Here is a 21,670-nt window from a genome sequence, read left to right on the forward strand (position 1 = left end):
ATTATTAAGTTGCATTTCTACAGAGGGTTATTCAGCCAAGTGTGGTCAGCGCATTAAAAAAATTCCTATAATTCAGCCGTAGCGCAGAGTCAGATTCTAATAATTGTTTTATTATAACAAATTAGTTTTGATGCTTTTTGCAAATTTTTGTGACAATCGAGCTTAAACAGCCCGCAATATTGGCTACTGACCTAAAGACTCCGACTCTAAACCTTTGACCAGGCAAAATTTGGCTTTCGATGATCTGGCCTTAAAAGGATCGTCTGCTTTTCAAATCTGGATGGTTTTAATTGTAAAAAACGACGATCCGAATATTTTTCATAGCAAAAACGATTCCATATTCTTGCGCGTTCTTGCGGTAGGACGGTTGGAAAAAAACGCGAAAACAGGAAGACACTCGCAGGAGCCATGCTCATTGTGCGAATTCTTACTCACGGAGCTATAGCTATCCTTTTCGTTCCTCCACAAACTAAAGTTGTAACGCAGGTCTTTCTTCACAATTTACAATGTTCATTGATCGAAAAGGACGCTCCGCGGATTAAGCCTGGCAGAGAGGAAGAAGTCATCCAGAACCAGAGATGTGCTCCCGGGAGCACTGCTGAGAAAACAAGGATGTTGCTTCCTGATCGAAAAAACTAGTAATTCCTTCTGAAAAAGGATTGTTAGAAACCCCTGACAGGTTTTCAATGGATTATGGCGAAAACCCAAATTTTAAATTAATTTTGAGTAAAGGGAATCCATTTCCTATAGCTGAACTGGTCAACTGTTGCCAACATGGGGGGGATAAACTTAATTTTTTCATGGGCTACAGGATAGCGAAATCTTGGCTCGGTTGAATTCAGAATATGATTAAATGTTCTGGTTATCTGATAAAATTTTTAAAAAAGTAAAATAAGCCTGCAACGGCTAAGCAGAAATTTTCCAAAAAGTGACCACACTTGGCTGAATAACCCTCTGTACACAAATTAGACCGTATATAAAGCTAAACAGAAATCGATAGAGAATTCATTTTTTCGTCTACGGATATGATTGCGTCTTATGTTCAGTAAAAACATCGGACACAATCAGATATCTTAAACTTTGACCGACCAAAAATTTTTGACACGGTTTTCATTACGCGCGCATTTTGGCTTCGTCAGTTCTGTACGACTTCCAAAATAAACGAATTTTAAAATGTGGGCGACTTTATTTTTCCCCATAAATTCAGCTGATCAGAATTTCCAAAATCAGCTGATCAGAATTTCCAAAATCAAAACAAGGTTGGGCGAAGTCTATCAAATTTCGTGGGAGTTCAATCATACAAGTGGAGGTTCTGCTAAGCATCGCTAAAATGTACGTAAGCGATAAAACGACCGTATGCTAGCGCATACCCCGGGGGCCGGAAGTAACACACTATCGCTAATACCATAGTTCTCGTATCGCGCTTCCTCGTATCAGTAGGATAGGGACGCGCCGCGCGGTATAGTGTAATGTCCGCGCGCGGTCATTTCGGAGCGCCAACGAAAACACGAACGATTTTGTATCCATACTTCTATAAATACGAGTACAAAATCGACCGTATACTATAATAATATTTTGGCATTTATCTTGCGGTTTTCTTATTTGCATAATTTCTAGTTTCCTGCTGCTATATAATAAAAACTTGCAATAAGTACCGACTTATTAGGGTAGGAATCGTGCACATGTAATGTACTAGCACAGCAGTACGGCACACAAGCACCATAGCTTAAAACTTATGATAGCAATTTAATCTAGTTCCGCTTTTGGTTGTTACAGCTATCGTAACGTGTAGATGATAACGCTCTAGTATTATTCAAACTCTTCAGTGAAATTTTAATGTACATGGGGTACGTGATACCGCTTTCGATCTCGTCAGATAAAGTATCATTCCCCGAATCAATGCGCTCTATGTCAACCAAGCGGTGTGATCCATTGTCTTCACTAAGATTTCATTATGGTAAATTATCGCCATTGGCTTCGTGCGATAGCAGGGCACTGTGTCCACCTCTTTCCATACTTTCGAATTTCTTACTTCGTGCACCAGAATTACAACATTTTGCTAAAGCGGGGGAAGTAACACCAGTGACCTGACAGAAATTGGCTGCAACAAAGCACGATGGCATCCCAGATCGTCTTTATTGGGTTGATCCTTGCCGCTGTTGGCATTGCTGCTGCCATGCCAGGTATTAACGATGCACGGTCATGCACCATGCCATGCTGAACTACATTTTCAGACTTTGAATCTGGTTGAATTTAATTTTAATTTTGAGCCCTCTTTTCAGCCAGCAAACAACTATTGCCGCCACCGAAACCAGTGCTTTGCGGGGTAAAAGACGAAGATGCAAACGGTGGAAGAAATTAGGACCATGACGTACATAGGTTTTGTTTTTAGGAAACATACTGCCGTCTGACGGAGGTTTGTGCCACTAACCCGATCCTCTGCATGAAGGAACCATGCGAGCCTCGCCAGAAATGCGTTCGTAAGTTGACATGGGTTCGGTTTATGCTCGTACAGTAGCTAACAGCACTATCATTTTATTACCTACACGGTATTTTCGTTAACGTTAGCGTATGACGTCGCCCACCGTCCCGGCAAGTGCCCCACTCCCCACGGACCTGGCTTCTGCCTGTTCGGATGCGATACCGACACCTACTGTCAAGAAGGTCACAAGTGCTGCTCCAATGGATGCGGACAAGTGTGCATGCCCCGTGTGTTTGCTTAAGCGACAACAGTCGTTAGAGCTGTACGATTTATCTGCTCGCACTATCTGCACTACCTCGTAGTTCTGCACCAAGCAGTACAAGTAGAATTCTGGCTCAGACCCTCTGTCGCAGTCAATACTGTCAACGTTATTCTATACCCTGAGACGTTGCTAAAACCGCTTTAGACCTTGGCTCGGATACGATAGTGAAAACCAATATAAAATTATCTTGTCTAATAGAAAATTCAGAAATGCGCAAATGACATTTTTATTGGCTAGATGAAAGCGGTTCTTCCAGTTACTTATACAGATCCAGCGCTCTATGAAGGAAACAGCTATAAAAACATCAAGATAATTCACCAACTGCAAGAAGGCAATCTAAAAAGACCCAACCGAGCACTATAGTCAAGCCAATAAGCGCGCTAAACAAAATCAATTGTCAGTTCGGTATATAATATGTTGTACATGAAAACGCCCGCATAAATAAGGTTTAAAACAATGCCTGTGTAATGCCGAATGAACAGTTACAGTCGATCGGGAAAGTTACAGAAATATACTACTGTAAGTATCATGGTACGTAGATATGGCAGTTTTATTCCCAGTTGGAGGGGCCCTGACCGGGAATGGCCTGGAGATTTGCGAAGGATGACCAGCGCTTGTAGTCTCCATCTGCAAAAGCATAATTAGGACGCCTGCTAATAGTACTGACCAAAGGAGTTTCCATTCTACAGATTTGTCTTGCTTTGCTATATATCTGCGCAGTCGCAACTAATGGTAAGTATAAAGTGGTGCTGCGCCTACTGAATTACCGTGATATTCTTTAAAGTTTTCGTATAACTAGTTTGACAAATACCTGCGGGAAACTGCTTCCGAAAGTGCGGAAGATGAGAATAGTTTTGTAGTGGCTGGCGTTGTACAAATTGAGCATATTCAGTGGGCAGTTGCAAGTGAGGGTAATGGGCGTGGTATGCCCCGGCGTAGTTCTTGGGCAGTGCCATGTTCTGCCCAGATTTTACTGATTTGGCGTACCCAGTCGTCCCGTAATCTTGCACCTGTATTACACATCAAATTGTCCCATAAAATTTACAGTGAATTCATTGCAAAAACAAGCTGGAAACGCTTTCTTTAATGACAAGCCAAATTCTAAAAAACCAGAAAAACTAATGGTAAGCTTGATTCATAATGTGCGAGTACGAATACTCGCAGTGTATGAATGCCGGAGTACCTTATCTCGCATATGGTAATGATATCATCAAGCGAAACCCTCTTCTTTAATTAGAATTATTACTGAAATAATTTTAATGTTGAACTTGAGAAATGTTAGAACAATGCGAGAGTGCACATGTATGATTGGAATTTGGGGCAATTACATACCGATCCCAGCGACAAATCCATGGTGCTGGCGGTGACATTGTTGTTCCGTTGTCCGCGTGCGAGACGCGGATAATGTTCGTCGCGTGGTGTGGAAATATAGCGCGTCGCACTGACATTCTCCATTGTGACCGGCGTTCTTACGTGCACTTGCGCTGAATGGGTCTCAGCATAAACTGAAAATTAAACAACATCAGCTATTATTGTTATAATGCAGATTAACCGCTATTTCACTACGCTCGTAACCTTCAGCCAAACTTATGGTTGAATAAGCTGACAATTTTCGTCAACGACATAATTGCAATTGAAGGTTAATGAGCTTAGGAAATATGCCCGAAAGTACTTGTTCGCGTCTGAGGTGGGGTAACTGTAGTGTAATAGACGGCAAATATGTCGCAATAACTCAAAATCTGATGCAGACTACGAGCTAATATTAATTAAGCCAAAGCAACCGCTTTACAAATTTGCACGAAATTTAACTAATCTACAGTGTCAGCACATAACCGGTGCAGTTTCTGGCGGTTAGTAATAAAATGTAGACAGGTACAATTATACAAAAATAACATAATTTATTAGCTAGATTCAAAATTCTATGATTTTTAACGTACGTTCCGGCATCTGACTGCGAAGCATGTCCATGGCGACAATGTTCAATAGCAAAATCCAGCAGGGCGATTCCAGGTGAGACTTCTGGACATCACCGAAATGAATATTAACAACACACTGCATTTCCAACTTCTTCCGGTCGATAAAGGGCTTCTTCATGGCATTAGAAATATTGGTTGTAAAGCGCTTCATGTCGAAAATCTGTCAAAAAAAAGTGTCTCGTTACAGCCGAAATTGCTGAATGTACGTGTAATTATGCCGGCAAAACAATCTGCTACTTGTTCATAATTAAACGCTTTAGCACAATGCTGCTTACAATTGTTAGACTTCTGTATTCAGCGTTTTCTCGTCAGCACAAGCATTCTCAACAATATATCATTTTAGTTTTCATTTCTTATCCTAATGAAGTCGGTAATGAATAAATAATCCGGTAATTTTTGTGCGATTTATACCAACAACTTATTTTATTCTATTTCGTCAGCCTTATTATTATTTTACTGCTTGAACATAAACGGTAACTCTTTAATAGTACTGTGATCTACTGAGTAGCTTCTGATGGAATTACCACTGTTATGTGGGCAGCTGCATATTTAAATTTGATAAACTTTAGAAACCTAAGGGGGCCTATACTTATTGTGCCTCTAATTTCTATTCATCTGCTGATTTTTTGCAAGCATTAACTAACAAGGATAACAACTAACGTTTTAAACTACTGGAATGCGACAAGTTATTTGCCGGTAAATTATTGGAAGTCGCTTCGAACGTTCGTACAGTGGTTTTTCTGTTTGCATGGGAAATCCCGGAAAACAGTTCTTAAGTGAGGAAGTGCGCGCTGCTAGATGTATTACTACCGCTCATATTACTCTGAACATGTACATGCATGTCTGTGGATGCTCTTGTCACGGCTCGTTTATCCTGTCAGCGAACACACTGATTTCCGGATGGTAAGTATGGTTTTTAACCAATTCTGTCAACGATATTGAATGTTACGCAAAACCGCTATATTAAGCGCTGAAAACAATGATTGCTCAGTTAGAAAAACGTCCATTTTTACGCACCAAACAATGATCGATGTAGCCGTCATACGTGCGAAAGTGTTTTAAAATGGTTTATATGTACGCTAAAAGCAACCTTATATAGCCGAAATTAAGTAGCCAAAATTTTCAAAACTTTTTTTGCATTTTTTTCCGTTTTTTATACCGTTTTTCAGTTATACATATGAGAAAATACTCGTAATATTCGTCTTCTTCAATTGTCTTGACTAAGCGCAGAGTTGTTTCGAACAAGAAATCTGGGACAAAGGATGGATATAAGTGGTAAAAGTGATTACCATTACGCTCGGCAGACGAGTCAACAGGTTACGGCATTCCGATGTTACTGACAACAGCTTCTTTACCGAACGTTGGCTTAGTTGTTTGTTGAGACTCAAAGAGTTCTTTACATCCATCGTTGTATTATAAAATAAAGTATTGATAAATTTTCTGATAAGTAACTTTTAAAGCGAAAATTTTTAAAACCAGAATAAGATAATGTATGAGTATAAATTTATCACAATAGCATTCATAATAAGTGAATTAATTACTAGTAAATGAGAATTTACGAATAGTAAAGGAAGTATGGGTACCTGCATATTATACAAATTTGCTGCGGTTGTTATTTCAGTGGAACGTAGATGAACGTTTCTTATATATTTTGTTAAATGAAAATCTATAGAATTATAAACTTTCCACAATATTAATCGTTGATTCTGTGGGAAGCGAAGACGAAGGTAAAAACCGTCTCGATATTACAAAATTATATCTTATTACGTTATAAAACACGACAGTATTGTTATTGTATTGCATTGTTTGGTATTATTTAATATACATTGTTCGGCATCGCGAAATTATCGTTTCATAAAGTTATTGGTTACGCTAAGCGAACACTATAAAACATAATCCGATTACTGAATGAGAGAAAAAACGTAATAGCAATGAGTAGATTTCTCAGCTGGCATGTAATTAATATTACTTCGCATCGGCATATAGGCATGCGCACGTCGGAACTGCATGCCGTAGCTCTATTGTTCGACCATAATTCCCGGCGGGCAGTCTTTCCGGTTCGATATCAAGTGCTTGACGCTGAGTGGCCTGATATATGTGCGCTGTCATGTACTTGAAAGAAAGAACAATTTTTTATATTCTATTCCGCCAGAGCCAGGCCGCGTGCGCGTTTATTCCGCGGAATTTAAAATCGCTCAAAGGGATAATTGTCTGGCTGATTTTTCTTTTCTGTTGAAACGATGAAGGAGTGGGCCTGATAATGCCGATTTACGGGCAATTTTTAGAGCATATTCTGGCGCCGATCAGATGCGTTCACATACGATGCGAATGTACGACTTAAAAAGGCTCAACTAAAATTCCGCAAAAAATAGAAGTCATTTTGAACTGTGTCACGTTTTGGCACCGACAAAATTCGATCAGCGTACGTATGTAGAACCCACCGTCTACTACATATTTTTGAAGAAGACAACTGAAATCCCGAGCCAATTTCTAGGCCTGTTTATTCAATGCAGATTTTTGCCTAAAAGCTGTGAGGAATTAACGATTTACAATCTTAAAGCACATATTAACATTGTAATATGTTATATCGCTAGATTTAACAAAAGCGTTTAACAACATTGTTTTATTTTGAAAGCGTAAAATTTTTGTGTAAAGTTCTTACTCCGCAGCTGGCCGGTCTATTAATGCCACGGTTTCAGAACGTTACATAACCATTTCCGCTATGCTTGTCGTCAGTACGCCGCCGGTAACAGTAAACACAATTCCGTTGAGAGATTTTCATCAAATATATTAGCCAAGATCATACAACGCATTAGAAGGGGACGGCAGTTGATAAATCGTCAAGTGATTCATAATTAAGCACCAGCTGTCTGGGGATATCCTACCTTGGCAGCTTTGTTGGGCTCCAGCTGACCGTGATGTTTCAGCAGATCCACGGACAAACAACAATCAGCTGTCAGCGTGTTCCCTGTGCCCCGAACGTACATGGGAGTATCTGTGACCTTTTTTATATGAATATTTCCTTCTTCGTCCATCTTCAGTTTGATACCCTATAAATGCGTAAAAGATGAATTAGGCAAATTACAATGACAAATTGTTTTAAATTGCAGTTAAAATTGGAAATTGTGATTTGCACATAACCCAATACCGTATGCACAGACAGCACACTGCACACCAAGTAGCCAATGTCCAATACTGATTACAATTTTTTTGTTTATTACACTTTACTAATTTAAAATTTTTGCTTCCATTGTTCGTCTTGAGCAAATATCATCCGAAATCGAAACACTATCAAAACATTCTCATGTTACAGATATACAGACTGTAAAGCTAAGAAGTTTCAACAAAGATTGTTTGGTTTATTTCGCAAACGGGTAATATGCGGAATGCACCGGTGACGTCTGCGTTAATTTACGAATGAGTGACTTTTTCCACGTTACGATCCGCATTTTTTCGTAGTGTAGAGTAGCCAAGTTTCACGTGAGCAGATGGTAGGAATCGAAAAAAATTATGAATGGTACCTTTGTTAATTCTGTAATAAAAGCCACATTGGCAAAAATTAAAATTAAATGGGCGGAACTGGTGGAACAGGACACAGCCGGCAATTATGTATATGCAAACAACGGCGTTCAATAAATTCTTTCATATTACTTGTACCAAGGGTTCAACACTGAATCTTGTAGGACACTTTTTCATCATATGGTTAGTCATAAGCCAACATTATTTCAGTCGAACATTCCATAAAATTTCAAGGAATGTTGCCATGATGTAGCCAACGGCCACATCTTGGAGACGACAAATTTGTCAAGAATGGGGATTTTCGACAGTTTTTTTTAAATTATCGCTGTTTCGTATTACGAGAGAAAACTTGTAATTAACAGGTCGTAAATTGGGCAATTATGGCAGTGTATCAATACAAAAGATGGCTGTATTTGCTTTATTGGCAAAAATACTTGGATACTATATGGGTGGCTTTTCTCCACTTCTGTCATGTGTTTTCCATTCGGAACCGCATAAAACTAGCACTAACCACAATTTAATCCTGATGCCATAATCAATCTGAAACTGTGCGTATGAAAGTGAAGTGAGTTTTCGCTCAAAAACGCCGGTGGCTGGATTAACGATTACGTAAACACGAACAGCGTATCTATCAATTAAATCATCATTTAAATTAAGCCTATGCAAAAAGTGTAAAAATGTCCAGGAATAATAGACAAAAAACTGCAGTGAGACTTGCCGGGTCATGCTAATGGAAGCTGAGTAATAACTCCTGTTAACTGAAGATAACAGTTACTTCTTTCAAGCGATATGTGTTTTACAGCTACCTTTTCCTAGCTACGTTTGCAGTACAGATAGTTTCTTACAGCGTTGGTAATTTACACCTACATACCGTTATTAAATTTTTGAAACTTTCAAGCGTTTCTGTAAGCCTCATTACAAATTCACTCAATAACTATTAAATAAAACTGAATTTTTTATGGTGCTCAGTACAATTAATAAACTATACAGTTCTCTTTAAAAATGATTCAAATTGTTATTATTTAAATATAAAAATAACAATTTGAAAGTTTTGGGCTGCCAGTTGATCAGTAGTAATTAAAAAATGCTATACCTCTCCAATTTTCTTCTGAATTTCCAGCGTCTCTTTATGGCGCTTAGCATTATCGAATCCGTTGAGTCCGATGCGATACCCGTCGAAGCCTTTCGCTGACCCATTAACCGTGAGAATGGGCACTCTGGAATACGCTTTACCAACACGCCGGTTCCGCTCCATACAGATGACCTTGCCCCAGATCTCATCGTCAATGTTATCCCATTTATCCAACACTTCGTTCAGATGATCCTGCAAAATAACTCCTTCTTGTAAAGAAGCATACGTAAGGACAAGCTGGAATATCTTTTCGCACAAAAAATCGAACTTTGAAATTGGAAAGAGTATACATATAGCTTTTTCGCTTGGTTACTGAACATTTTTCGAACATCACGGTCAATGTCAGGAGTTACCCAGATGATGGGTCAAATCTGATTCCGCTTCAGCATTAAAATTTAAAATTCGTTATTCTTTATTCGCGAGCGGCATAAGATTAAACATTAAAAAAGGGCACGCCAAGTTAGATAGAAGTATGGAAAGTGTTAAATTATGCATTCTGGTTTGCAGTGACGTTTGTACTGGAATAATTCTGTGTAACAAGTAGTTCGCGCAAATGACATATTCGTCCGTCTCCGTTGGAGACATCAGACAATAGCTGTTTGACGGTTGTCTTTAAAAAAATCAAAAGATGATGGACCATCAGTTGTGGTCGCCCAGGCCATTTAACCGAGTTCCGCCCGCTAACAACCACAGAACATCTTCTATTCTTCTCGCTGACTTTAGCTTGCATACCGAGTATTACTAACACCCGTATTAATTCTTTTTAAAAACCATCCTTTGCCCGCCGCAAGGGTTTCTTTGCGACCGCGCAAATACCTTTGCTCATCTAATCCGTTTTACTGACACTTTATACGCTAAACCATTTCACAAACGCCAAAACGCCAAAAACCTGTAGTACTTAATGTTTCGTAATAAATTTCATGAATAAATTCAATAAAAAAAATTAGTGAAAATTTCTAATTTTTAGGGTAAAAATTCTATTAATAAGTGTAATAGGGCAGTAAGATTCCATAGAATTTTAATTAAACTGGAAGAATATCTCCGAGAAATAGAATGCATAAGAGCTTGTCTATATGATACGTACAACAAGGAAGACTCTGGTATATATAGGCAAATCGGACAATTGGCCAATAAAAATTGCGCACGATTTTGTCGGCTGGCCCTACCAACCATTTCGATTATTATTGTTCTGTATATAGAGACAATCAACAAGTAGTCTTTCCACTTAATAAATTTTATATGGCCCGTCTGGAAGTGAGGTTGCTTATCTGATTTGGACAGCAATTACGCAATTAATTCCAGTTTCCTGCCAAAATATCGCCTTCCTTCGTATACTGTATAACTGCTCTTAGTATGCACTATAACAGTAAATACAAGATTTCACAGTGAGAAACACAGTCCAAAACCTGTTTGCCTCTGCAAAACATAATTCTGGTACGGATAAATCTAAGCAGGTGCTTTTTTCACACACGGTAATGCGAAGTCAGATCAGTATAAACAAATTGAGTAACACACCGTATTTGTGATCAAAAGAATGAATTAAAAAACATAATCCAGATTAATGGCACAATTGACGCCGGGTTCGGAGCGCTAGTCTGAGCATGGCGGAAATTAAACGGACTGTGCAGATTTAAATAAGTACATATTTCACGCGTGATCAAGCCGGCTACTGGTTCATTAGACCAGCGGTGGAGAATGAGGAAAAACGGGAGATAATAAAGTAACCTTGGAAAAAGTGCAACTGGCTTTTGAAGATGGAGCCTTGTTTGGCGAATGATGAACCACTGCCGATGCGCATCATTGCGCTTTAAGAATAGACAAGGGTGCTGGCTTCTTTTCGCGCAGTTTAAATTGAGTTTCTTACTGGTGCGAAGGGAATGACCGTGGTGCCAGCTTATTATGTATCAAATGACCGGCTAAAACAATTTCGGTTCCCATGGAAAAAAACCCTCTAAGTTTTGCGAACAACGACGTTATCGAAAGAATTAGTCTGTAAAAAATGTACTAGCTAAATTTTACTTTTACATAAATAAATCTTTTGACTACCTAAAATCTAAAATAGTACTAAAATACATATTACAAGCATATTAAAACAGCAAAATACTAAAATTAACCTAGATCTAAAACTGCAGAAGCAGATTTATTCTGTTCCATTTTATTGTTAGCTGGATTGATTCGCAGCATGGATTAATGTGTGTACTGGCTGTTACCGAATAACAAAATTTTGCGAAACGTCAGCTGCAACATTTTATTATAGTACGTTAAAGTCATGAATTTATCTACATACAGAATTATATCATGATTCTTGAATGTGTTACACTTGTTATTAGTAACTACAGAGTACTTCGCAAAAATATATGAAGTGGGCGGAAATTTGGTACTATTCTAGCACTTGTATAACGCTGTTTGTTGTGATAACAATTAACATCACTGACTGATTTATTTTACAGTATTTTGCAGTCTACAGGATACTTTCATCGTGGTCAGTATTTCAGAAGTGTCAACTGTAATTATAAAGTGCACAATTCTTGTCAATTTTTCGTTTAAGTAGCCATTAACCATAATGGGAGTATGGCCGAGTGGAGAAATCGAAAGCGACATTCTAACAACAAACGCGCCCTATTTACCAACAAATAATTACCGGCCAGCACGCGCATCTTGTTACCACAAACTGACAGATTCATCTGACGCTTAAGAGAACACATTTGTAAAATCTTGTACGGGAAAATTCAGAACAACGGCCGCCAGATTGACGATACTGTAGTTGGTGAAGACGTGAGAGAAACGGTTTTTGCTGAAAATCTTCGACAATAAAACCAACTAATGCCGTGATTTAATCAAGCCATAAAATCTCAAGTGCCGTTCGAAGATACATAAAAACGACGCAAAAACAAAATAAAATTATGCAATGCGCATTGTGCAGTCATCCAACCAAGGAATTAATTTGCAAAAAATTACATCTTCGACATTTATATGCATAAGTTGTTAAAAATCAAGTGCATTAATCAGGTAACTTTTACTTATCAAAGCATCTTTGCCCAATGCGAGTAAGATCCAAATTTTACAACGTAATTTCATTTACTGGCTTCCAACAGTTCAAATTGGTTGGCAAAAAATAGAAATTACGGATGACGAGGAAAATCATTCATCGCATGAGAAAATTGTAAAACAATTCATTTTTTACGTATTTTCGGTGGCAATAAGGCATTAATCAAAAATGCATGATTTCCGGCTAGTTTGGGCTCAGCAGGAGCTTCATTTAAAAAGGTTCAACATGCCAGGTGAAACCATTGCCGACAATCCCTACCGTACCAGACTAACCAGAGGGCGCGGCAATTTTTTATAGTCCGAGTGCCAGAAATTAAAAATTCAGTTTTCCGTTCAAATGAAGAAAACGTCCATTTCCTCACACTGGATTATTGTCATGCGGACATTTTAGTCTCATTTTACACTGTAAACCGGTTGCGTAACTTTAGCCGGGTTTTATTTAATTAAATTTTTTCGGCTGATCACCGGTGATATGAAGCCGTCTGACGACTGTAGGCAAAATTTACCTATTCAAAATGTACACAAAAGAATAAAAATTAGTTCATCCCGCTGGTGGGGCTAGTTCAAACAAAGTCTATAACATAAAATGCGTTTTCCACACAAAACAACGGTTTAAAATCAAAGAGCAGAGCTAAGCTGCCAGTGCTAAATCTAAACAAAAGTTTAATTATAAGTAGCAATAGATCGCATATATGTTAGTAATTCTGAAAATGCCCAATAAAGTGGAAGTAAATAAATTCCGCAGCAGCTCACACTTTATACATAGCGAAAAATCATTTTAATCCCCCAAGGTCGATTTTAATTTATATGGATTGGTGTGCAGTCGCTGTACACTGTGCATTTTGTAAGTACTTTGGTAAATTACTGATCAATCAAAATTTAGCATACGTCCGAATTCACAATCATGTGCCGGCTTGCTATAATATAGGGTTTTCCATCCACACGTTTATAAAAAATAACGAATATTGAGAAAAGACCACACTGTATTCTTCCTATATACCGTACACAGGCTGCGTATTAAGTGCACAATGCGTATCCTAACGGACTTACGGTAAAGAGCGTATCCGTATCGTGCCAGACTTCAGTATCATCGACATCGATATCTTCCGTGGCAGTGAGCTTATTGAGAGCATTCTGGCTCTGGCTCATAACAATCCTCCGCCGGGACACCACACCGGTTCCACTGCTACCGGCACTACCGGCGCTACCGCTACCGCTACTCCCGCTACTTCCACTCTGTTGGCTCATGGCGGCGCTAGACGAAACAGCAAACAAATGAGCCGATACTTGACAGTGCAGATAGGACGCATGGCCCATCCACAGCTATCACGGTGAATCAACAACAACACCAAGCCAACAGAATCGGATGCGGTAATCCGGACCACTTACCGTTAATCAGGTAGCGGTTAACACAGCCGCACGCCGGGGCTGTGCTGCGCCGAATTGGATCCCCGTCAGAAAAAACGGGAAGCGAAGAAAAAGCAGCAACAAGCTCGTTGCAGTCACCGCGTGACAATTAGCGAGCTGCTATGGTGTTTTGTGTGGCTGTATGTTCACCAATGATGAATTATGATTATGAGAAACGAGCAGGCGTTGAAAAGGTCAACAAGCGCGGCGCTTTCGATTGTGCAGCTATTGGCTATGGTGGTATAGGGATCTTCGGCACGGTGTATGCGTTCGTTATTAGTCGGGTGTTTAACGCTGTACAGATAGTACACAGCAGCACCTGCAGCCGAGGCCAAAGCACAAAACGAAGTGCGCGAGCGCTTCTAATCAGAAGTCGCTCACTGCCGATATCCGTGGCAGTGTAGCGAATGGAGAACTGTGGGTGCCCCCGGCGACTGTCGTGATGTAATGTGTTCGCACAGAGTGCTTCAAAAATTCTACTTCGATGAGTCAACAATGTAGCCGAACATGTGGTGATCATGAAAAGTGAAAGTAAGTGTTTCTTATGTAAAATCCATACGATGTGTGCGCATGGAGTGATGAGTGGTCAAGTTCACTCAACTTGACTGATTGTCATCGAAAGAGGATGTTGGATAATTATAGGGTAGAATTTTCCGATTTTAAAACGATTTTGGATGCGTTGTGTTAAAAGAATGCATAAATGATTCAATCTGATCCGAAGGCACACATTTTATCATAGTATGGGACAGAAAAGGAAAGACCGTTTGAGTAGCTAAAGAAAATTGTCCTCGAAAAATCGGATCGCCACTTACCGTGTGAACAATGAGCAAGGTTGCATGGCAAAGGCTTTTCCCGACAAAAACGTACACGGCACGTTGGCCACAGAATACTTCAAGGTAGATTTCAGAATTAATAAGATTTGGTCTGCGGAGACAGCAATCTTCAGTAGCTATAAATGCAAACGCATTACTGACCAGGGCCACCAGGCAAAATGAAATCTAAAGAAGGCGAAATGCACGAAAAGATCTCGGTTCTCCTCTATGGGAACGATAATGAAGAAAGCGGGCACTGGCGCATCACGAACAAATTATTGTAGCGAAACCCTTTCGCGTACGTTACAGTGTAATAAAAGCGGTTTACTAAGGATGCATTCTTGACCTATTGTCTTCTTTGTTGTCGGGGGGCTCTCTGTATAGAAATACTCGTACAGCTAATGTATCAGCCACGACCAGGCTGAAGAGCGATGAGGCTCATCCGACTTATCATCGTCTTCGTAAGAGCGCAAAGGAGATGGAAAATATATAGGTAGGTGGACGGCAACAGCATGAACGCGTACAAAATTTACTGTACTCACACAAACATGGTACCGGGTAGTTATGGTTTACACAACAGATTTTCTGCTGCTAACCGGTAAAGTTCAATCCAACCCAAGGGTTTGTTATTAATTTGGTAAGTAACTACAGAAACATAGGGAACAGGGATATTACGTTTTTTGCAATAAAACAGTTCCAATGGCTGGCGATCATGATTGCTCCTTGCGATTGAAGAACGTGTACTGGAACTTTTTGGCGGCGCCCAAGCTAGGACATTGTAGCCTTCTGTACTCTTCGAAAATACTCCAGCTTATAGCGGGAATACAGCTCCAGCCGATGGTGCAGTCACTACAGTGACCCTGCTCGGCGAATTCCCACTGAGCGAGGCCATTAATTACTTTGTAGTCGATGACTCGATGCCATACATTTTTAAACCAACGCGAAATTAAAGCGATGAATTTTGTCGAACTTATCCCGCGCGAAGGTAGTTTACAATATATTATGAGCTTCTTTAGTCTTTACGTTCCGACATCTGGTGTTTACAACCCTAGCTCCTAGTACTGGAAACCTATTAGAAGCAATACTATTAGAAGACATTTGTTATCTGATGTGGAAGAACTGCAGAAAGCCGCGCCACGTAATTCTAGTTTAATGTCAAGCCTGGTTACTGGTGCCTCATTACAGTCATTAGTCACTGCGCGATTACGTGGCCCGACAAGGTCTATACTCTAGGGTTTTCGAGTGCCTGCTAAACCACAGTACAGTCTTGTAATAATAAGATATCACAGCATCGTCATTAGGTGTAACTTATTAATTATTTAATATAAGTAAACTTGTTTTGGTCTATAACTGTAAAATAATGTACAGTATAATAGATGGTAATTGACGTACCTGATGCCTGACTCGCTTGCTTGCTGCTGTCTCAATTGCAGCAAACTCCAAACGTTCCCAGAAAAAAAGCTTGTCGTACAAGCGTCGTCCTCTGAAATTGCAAACAAGTTTGAATGAATACGTTGATATATCGCTCGCACATTGTACCGTATTGCATGGTTGCAGAATAATCCATGATGCAACCGCTGCAACGTGACCTTATGTCAGTGGGATGTTCTGCATAGCTTTCTTTCAAACGTAGCCTCGATAGCATTTTCCAGATGCACCGTAGTGAAGTAAGACACCACGGTTTCTAGATGGTCTTCCATGCTCTGTAAATGGCAATCGAAATGCAGACAGGCTCACTAACACAAGACTGTTTGAAAGCGGAAAGTGCTGTTTCAGCAGTTCAAAAGCTTATGTCATTTCTGGTGCGTTCGTATCTATATTATTTTATTTCAAAAAATGTGTGAACATGAATGCGGTACTGTACTGTACTTAAGTATGCGGTTAAGTGTGTGATATTGTACTTTGTTGTGTGGCATACTTCGAGAAATTACATAATTATTATAGATATTTGGGCTCTACGTTGTATTACACTCGAAGTATACTTGGAACACATCTAGATATTAATATTATGTTCTGTACTTCTACTTGTTCTTATTATCTCATGCTTCCAGCATCATCTAAAACCATCTGCTGCTATTGGACCTGTACAATATATGCACATTTTGCAGAATCTCTGACAGGTAACTAATAAAATTAAAACTGCGACAAAAAGACCAGCTCGGTAAATTTATTTATGAAACAAAATTCTGAACTTTGGAAGGATGCTTCTTTGATTGCAGAGATGTTTGATCAACCACCGAGACAGCCAGCGATTAATGTATAATTAGGCGTTTGCATTTATACGAGTAAGTTACAATAACTGTTTGACGGTTTAGTTTATATCACGAAATTCAAATATGATACGAGGATGCGCGCAGTCGAACCGACAGTAAATTTTTTCAGCGAGACCAACCGACAAGCAGATTATTGTTTCACAAAACAGCCACCCGTGGAAGGGAGGTACCGTTTGCACTGTTTGCGTTGTACAGGTGACAATCATCCGTAGATGGCTGGCAGTCGCATGCACTATATACACGGTTGTCGGTTGGTCTCGCTGAAAAAATTTCCTGTCGGTTTGAGTACGTGCATCCTCGTACCGATTTTGTGTGTCATATATGTTGCCATGTTTTTACTATACGAGGATGCACGCAGTCAAACCGACAGTAAACTTTTTCAGCGAGACCAACCGATAACCGCGCGCATAGTGCAAGCGACTGCCAGCCATCCACGGATGGCTGTCACCTGTACTACGCATACAGTGCAAACGATACCTTTCTTTCACGGGTGGTTGTTATGTGAAAAAATAATCTGCTTGTGTGCATGGTTGTCGGTTGTCTCGCTGAAAAAATTTGCTGTCGGTTCGACTGCGTGCATCCTCGTAGTCTAGCGTCTTTTATTTTCTACTGCTTTTTTCCCCTTAAATAGCGCTTTTGTCAGGCGATTGTACCATTTTTTAATATTATTGTGATCTCTGGTTTGATATGTGGTAAACCAACAACAACAACAACAACAACATATGTGGTATATCTCTGGTTTAATATGTGGTAATATCCCAACAACAACAACGACTACAATAAATATGTAACTGGAAAGTGACTGGCAAATTATATTAATTTTCAAGTACTATACTGCAAGATCCAAACCGCAGCAACAATTATAGAAGAATGGTTGAAATTTAAACAATTGATTTGTTAGAACTCAGCACACAGCAACGTTACGCAAGGTCACTGCGAGAGTTTATTCACAAAGTAATATTCAGGGACCAAAGCAGGCAAATGATAAAGAAGCGCATGAGCGTGGGGCAACAGGAGGCGTGGTAGGCGCGGAGCAAGATAACCGGTCAAAAATTAATTAGGAAGGTTCGGAGCAAACTGCATCAAGACTTAATTCGAGATGATTCTGCTCGTGAGATGGGGTCGGCAAAATGTAGAGAAAAAAGGATTCTAAACCGTCATTAGCACAATAACTAATAAACAGTAGAGAAAGGCAATTAACACTCTTACTGGCGTTCCATTCTAAATTTTATCTTTACAGAGAGCTCGTACAAGATAATAATATCAAATTCGTTATCATGCGACAGAAGTAATGTGTCTTTTAAAATGACTGAAAGCCTCGGTCTGGTGGTGAGGTGAACTGGTGAAGCCCGTTCCGAAGTAACAGCGCCTGTACCACATTGAAACAGGGTGCACTCGATCGGCGACTGGTCGATCGATTCGTCGTGTTTTAGACCACGCCTGAACTCTCGCTCTCGTCGAAGCCGGTTCAGTAAGTGTCCGCTTCGCAGTCGCACACACACTCCTTTTAACGCTTCATATTTCTACTATTCCGTTCCCTATAAGCGTGTAACATTTCGCAGATTAACGATACAGTGAGATGTTATTAAACAATACCTAAACTAATTAAAAATCCTTTCGGCAGTCGCCCAGCACTGCACCATATCACAATAGCGTCCATCCAAATATTTGACATATTTAGCCGTGTGACAAATTAGCTATCTCCATGGAAAATCTGACTGCCACCCTTCCGCCAAATCCTTCACTGCATGCGCCAAACAAGCGTCCTATTCAGTTGGCACATCTGCGCACTCTCACCGGCGAAATGACCGTGGAACGCGGTGATCCGGAGGATGCGAGACTCACGGTCACGGCTAGTAGTGAAAATGAGCGACCCATGGCTGATACCATGGGGCATCCGCTGCGCAGTGCTACGGATTCGTTGCTGCCGAAATTCCGCAGTCAGGAGTATACCATTGATCAGATTGGTTGCATCATGGATGTGCAGTTGCAGCGCGGGAATATGAAGATGTTGTCATCCATGCTGGATATGTTTGCGGCACGCAGTGACATTGTTCAGATGGACATGTACAAGCGAGGTAATTATGGTTGTATGCAATCAAATCATTCTAGTTAACGATTAATTGCAGGCTATTTGCAGCTTAGAGAAAGCAATTACACATCAACGCATTCAACTCTCAAGGGATTCAATTGCATATATTGACAACTACCCAACGTTAAACTGAACCCTATATACGTAATACGGCGGCATTACTATATATTTTTCGTATATTGAAAAGCAGATTTCTGTATATTGTAGTTGAATTATCATTCTATTTCTGAAAACGTATAATTAAGCTTGACAGAGTAATTAACATCTTATGATTCTTATCTATAGTAATTAATAGGCCTCTAACGTAAGTAAACAACACTATTTGCAATACGCACAGACTCTTTTTTTTTTAGCTACTGCATGGCTGGCATTCAATCACGGGCGCTTTAGCGAAGTGTACAATATACTAGAATCGCATGCGTTCGGCAGTAGTTATCACGGAGAACTGCAGGATCTGTGGTATCAGGCTCGCTACAGCGAAGCCGAAAAGGCGCGATGTCGCGCTTTAGGCGCCGTAGATAAATATCGTTTACGACGAAAATTTCCACTCCCAAAAACCATCTGGGATGGAGAGGAGACTATTTATTGTTTCAAGGAAAAAAGTCGAGTTGCGCTGAAGGTATGCATGGAAATTGTTGCCCTAATAAGAAATTCTTGTTAAAACATTACAACTTTTTTAATTACAGGATTGTTACAAACTGAATCGCTATCCATCGCCGGAAGAAAAGCGCTATTTATCCCAGAAAACCGGCCTTACTATCACACAAGTTTCCAATTGGTTTAAAAATCGACGGCAGCGAGATCGTGCACCACATTACCATCCCGGGTAAGCCACCAACCTGCCGTGCTCAACTGCACCCTTTCGAAGATGTCTGTTAAAAAAAAACTTTATTTTGAGTTTTAAGTTTTTTTTACACAGAAATAAAGGTTGTTTGTACTTTGTACCGTAATATGGTGTAATGCCAATGTGCCAACACAATTACAATTCTAACTCATGCCACTGGCATGACTTAGAATTGTATCCGTACGAGTATCGTTTGATGTGTATTGTGTAGAGTGTTTCTAGCTGGCCCAGTATCGTGCCCTAGTAGGATTACGAAAACAGCTATGGCGTTTGGTCTCTGAATATTTTTATTGTGTACTTCTATACATGAAAACAAAAATAATGAATTAATGATTAACTATTACTTTTTGGCTTCTCAGTGAATGGGCACAAGACACCATAGGCACCGTTTTCACCCCCGTTTACTATACTCCTTTACTATGTACCTCTTTTGCACGCAGTTTTACTACAGGTACCCCTTTTTAGTGGCCTATTGCCTGAACCCTGTTTTTCCACGGGCACTAGGCAGCTCGTTTTGATGTTATATTTTGCCTATAGTAGGCTGGGGTAGAAGAGGGTGTCTATGTGATTTCCAGTCAAAAATCAAAGTAGCCTTTGAAGCAAACGCAAAAAGGACAAATAAATTATCTGTTTCACAATTCCACAACAAAAACTGCAACATTCAAAATTTTGGTTTGCAAAACAGCTATAAAATCGATTGCTTCTTTTGAAAATCAGAATTATGTATATTTTGCAGTGACGAGTGCATGTCGCCTCCGTACATGCTATACGGCGCGGCCGCTTATAACATGCCTCATCCGGCAGCCAATGTGCACGCGCTGTCCGTGTCCCCCAACAGCAATTTAAATGCACGTCAGTTCCCCATCGCTCTACACCAGCTACAGCCCAGTAACACCCAACACTCCATGGAGTCCAGTTACCATCATAATGCAAACTCATAGTCCAGGAGTAAACAGCAGCTTGGCTCTACACGAAGATGTGGGACATTTCGAGGGGTCGCGGGAGCGTCAAATCACTGGACATCACGCCCAGGGTCACATGCGCTCAACCGACTCACCGAGTAATCATGGGCGGACATCACCCATGCACCGACACAGTCAAATGCAAATGGGCCAAACGGCGATTCCTCATCTTTATCCGGCTGGATTTCGCTAATGATTGATAATAAGTATACTCACAGTTGCAGTCGTAGGATTCTATAACTTCTCTCAAATGATCTCAAATATTCAAAGTCAAAAAAGGGATGTTGTTTAAAGCAAATGTATTTTATTATAAGCGCTGTTACTCCTGAATTTTTAAGTGAAAAGGCAGTTAGTAAACACCTAAAGGTCACGGTTGATAAGTAACTGAGCTAGTTTTTCTACACTTCCAAATATGGATTTGCACCTATGAGAAAATCTAAACAATCTGGTAATCTACGAGTAGTATGATGAAAAGTCGCTTCATCTTTGATTACAATAATTACGAGCATCTTCTTAATCTATAGTTTTGTATAAACGGGACCTCTGATCCTGTATAGCCAAGGATAGTATATAACAGAACAGGACAGTACCCATTATATACTTCCCTTGGTATAGCTCGAGATAAATAACTACCAAACAAATTACAAGAATTTTACTGGGTCCAACTACCATCACAACTACCGGTAGGTGCTGTACGAAAGTTTTTCTAGAAATGCGGCACGGAAATTTGCATTGTGTGTTCACTCGTCGTGCCTTTACGGCTTACTGAAAGCCTTTTTTATTGTATATTGGCATTAAATTTGCCAGATTGACGGGAAAATCTGCGTAAACTGTTTTGAACCCAGCAGGAACGCTGCCAGT

The 21,670-nt window shown here is 39.9% G+C and overlaps 3 protein-coding genes across 3 annotated transcripts; 2 read left to right on the plus strand and 1 right to left on the minus strand.

The window, feature by feature from the left end:
- Positions 1-2,003: 2,003 nt before the first annotated feature.
- LOC129593657 (WAP four-disulfide core domain protein 3-like) lies at positions 2,004-3,057 on the plus strand. The gene is made up of 4 exons (XM_055490087.1): positions 2,004-2,183; positions 2,283-2,326; positions 2,393-2,480; positions 2,569-3,057. Exons 1-4 carry the CDS (start codon positions 2,117-2,119, stop codon positions 2,721-2,723), a joined length of 354 nt encoding a protein of 117 aa, XP_055346062.1. The 5' UTR covers positions 2,004-2,116; the 3' UTR covers positions 2,724-3,057.
- On the minus strand, positions 2,961-14,230 carry LOC129593656 (uncharacterized). Its single transcript, XM_055490085.1, has 8 exons — positions 13,809-14,230; positions 13,470-13,674; positions 9,333-9,563; positions 7,606-7,770; positions 4,682-4,880; positions 4,077-4,249; positions 3,556-3,754; positions 2,961-3,371 (listed from the first exon to the last, which is right to left on the minus strand). The coding sequence occupies exons 2-8, from the start codon at positions 13,665-13,667 to the stop codon at positions 3,295-3,297; spliced, it is 1,242 nt and encodes a 413-aa protein (XP_055346060.1). The 5' UTR covers positions 13,668-13,674; positions 13,809-14,230; the 3' UTR covers positions 2,961-3,294.
- A 4,195-nt stretch (positions 14,231-18,425) lies between these two features.
- Positions 18,426-21,122, plus strand: LOC129593774 (homeobox protein six1-like). The gene is made up of 4 exons (XM_055490234.1): positions 18,426-18,989; positions 19,357-19,622; positions 19,690-19,829; positions 20,584-21,122. Exons 1-4 carry the CDS (start codon positions 18,617-18,619, stop codon positions 20,786-20,788), a joined length of 984 nt encoding a protein of 327 aa, XP_055346209.1. The 5' UTR covers positions 18,426-18,616; the 3' UTR covers positions 20,789-21,122.
- The last annotated feature ends 548 nt before the right edge of the window (positions 21,123-21,670 follow it).

Source organism: Paramacrobiotus metropolitanus, unplaced genomic scaffold (genome assembly GCF_019649055.1).
Source record: "Paramacrobiotus metropolitanus isolate TYO unplaced genomic scaffold, Prichtersi_v1.0 Parri_scaffold0000063, whole genome shotgun sequence".
Taxonomy (NCBI): Eukaryota; Metazoa; Tardigrada; class Eutardigrada; order Parachela; family Macrobiotidae; genus Paramacrobiotus; species Paramacrobiotus metropolitanus.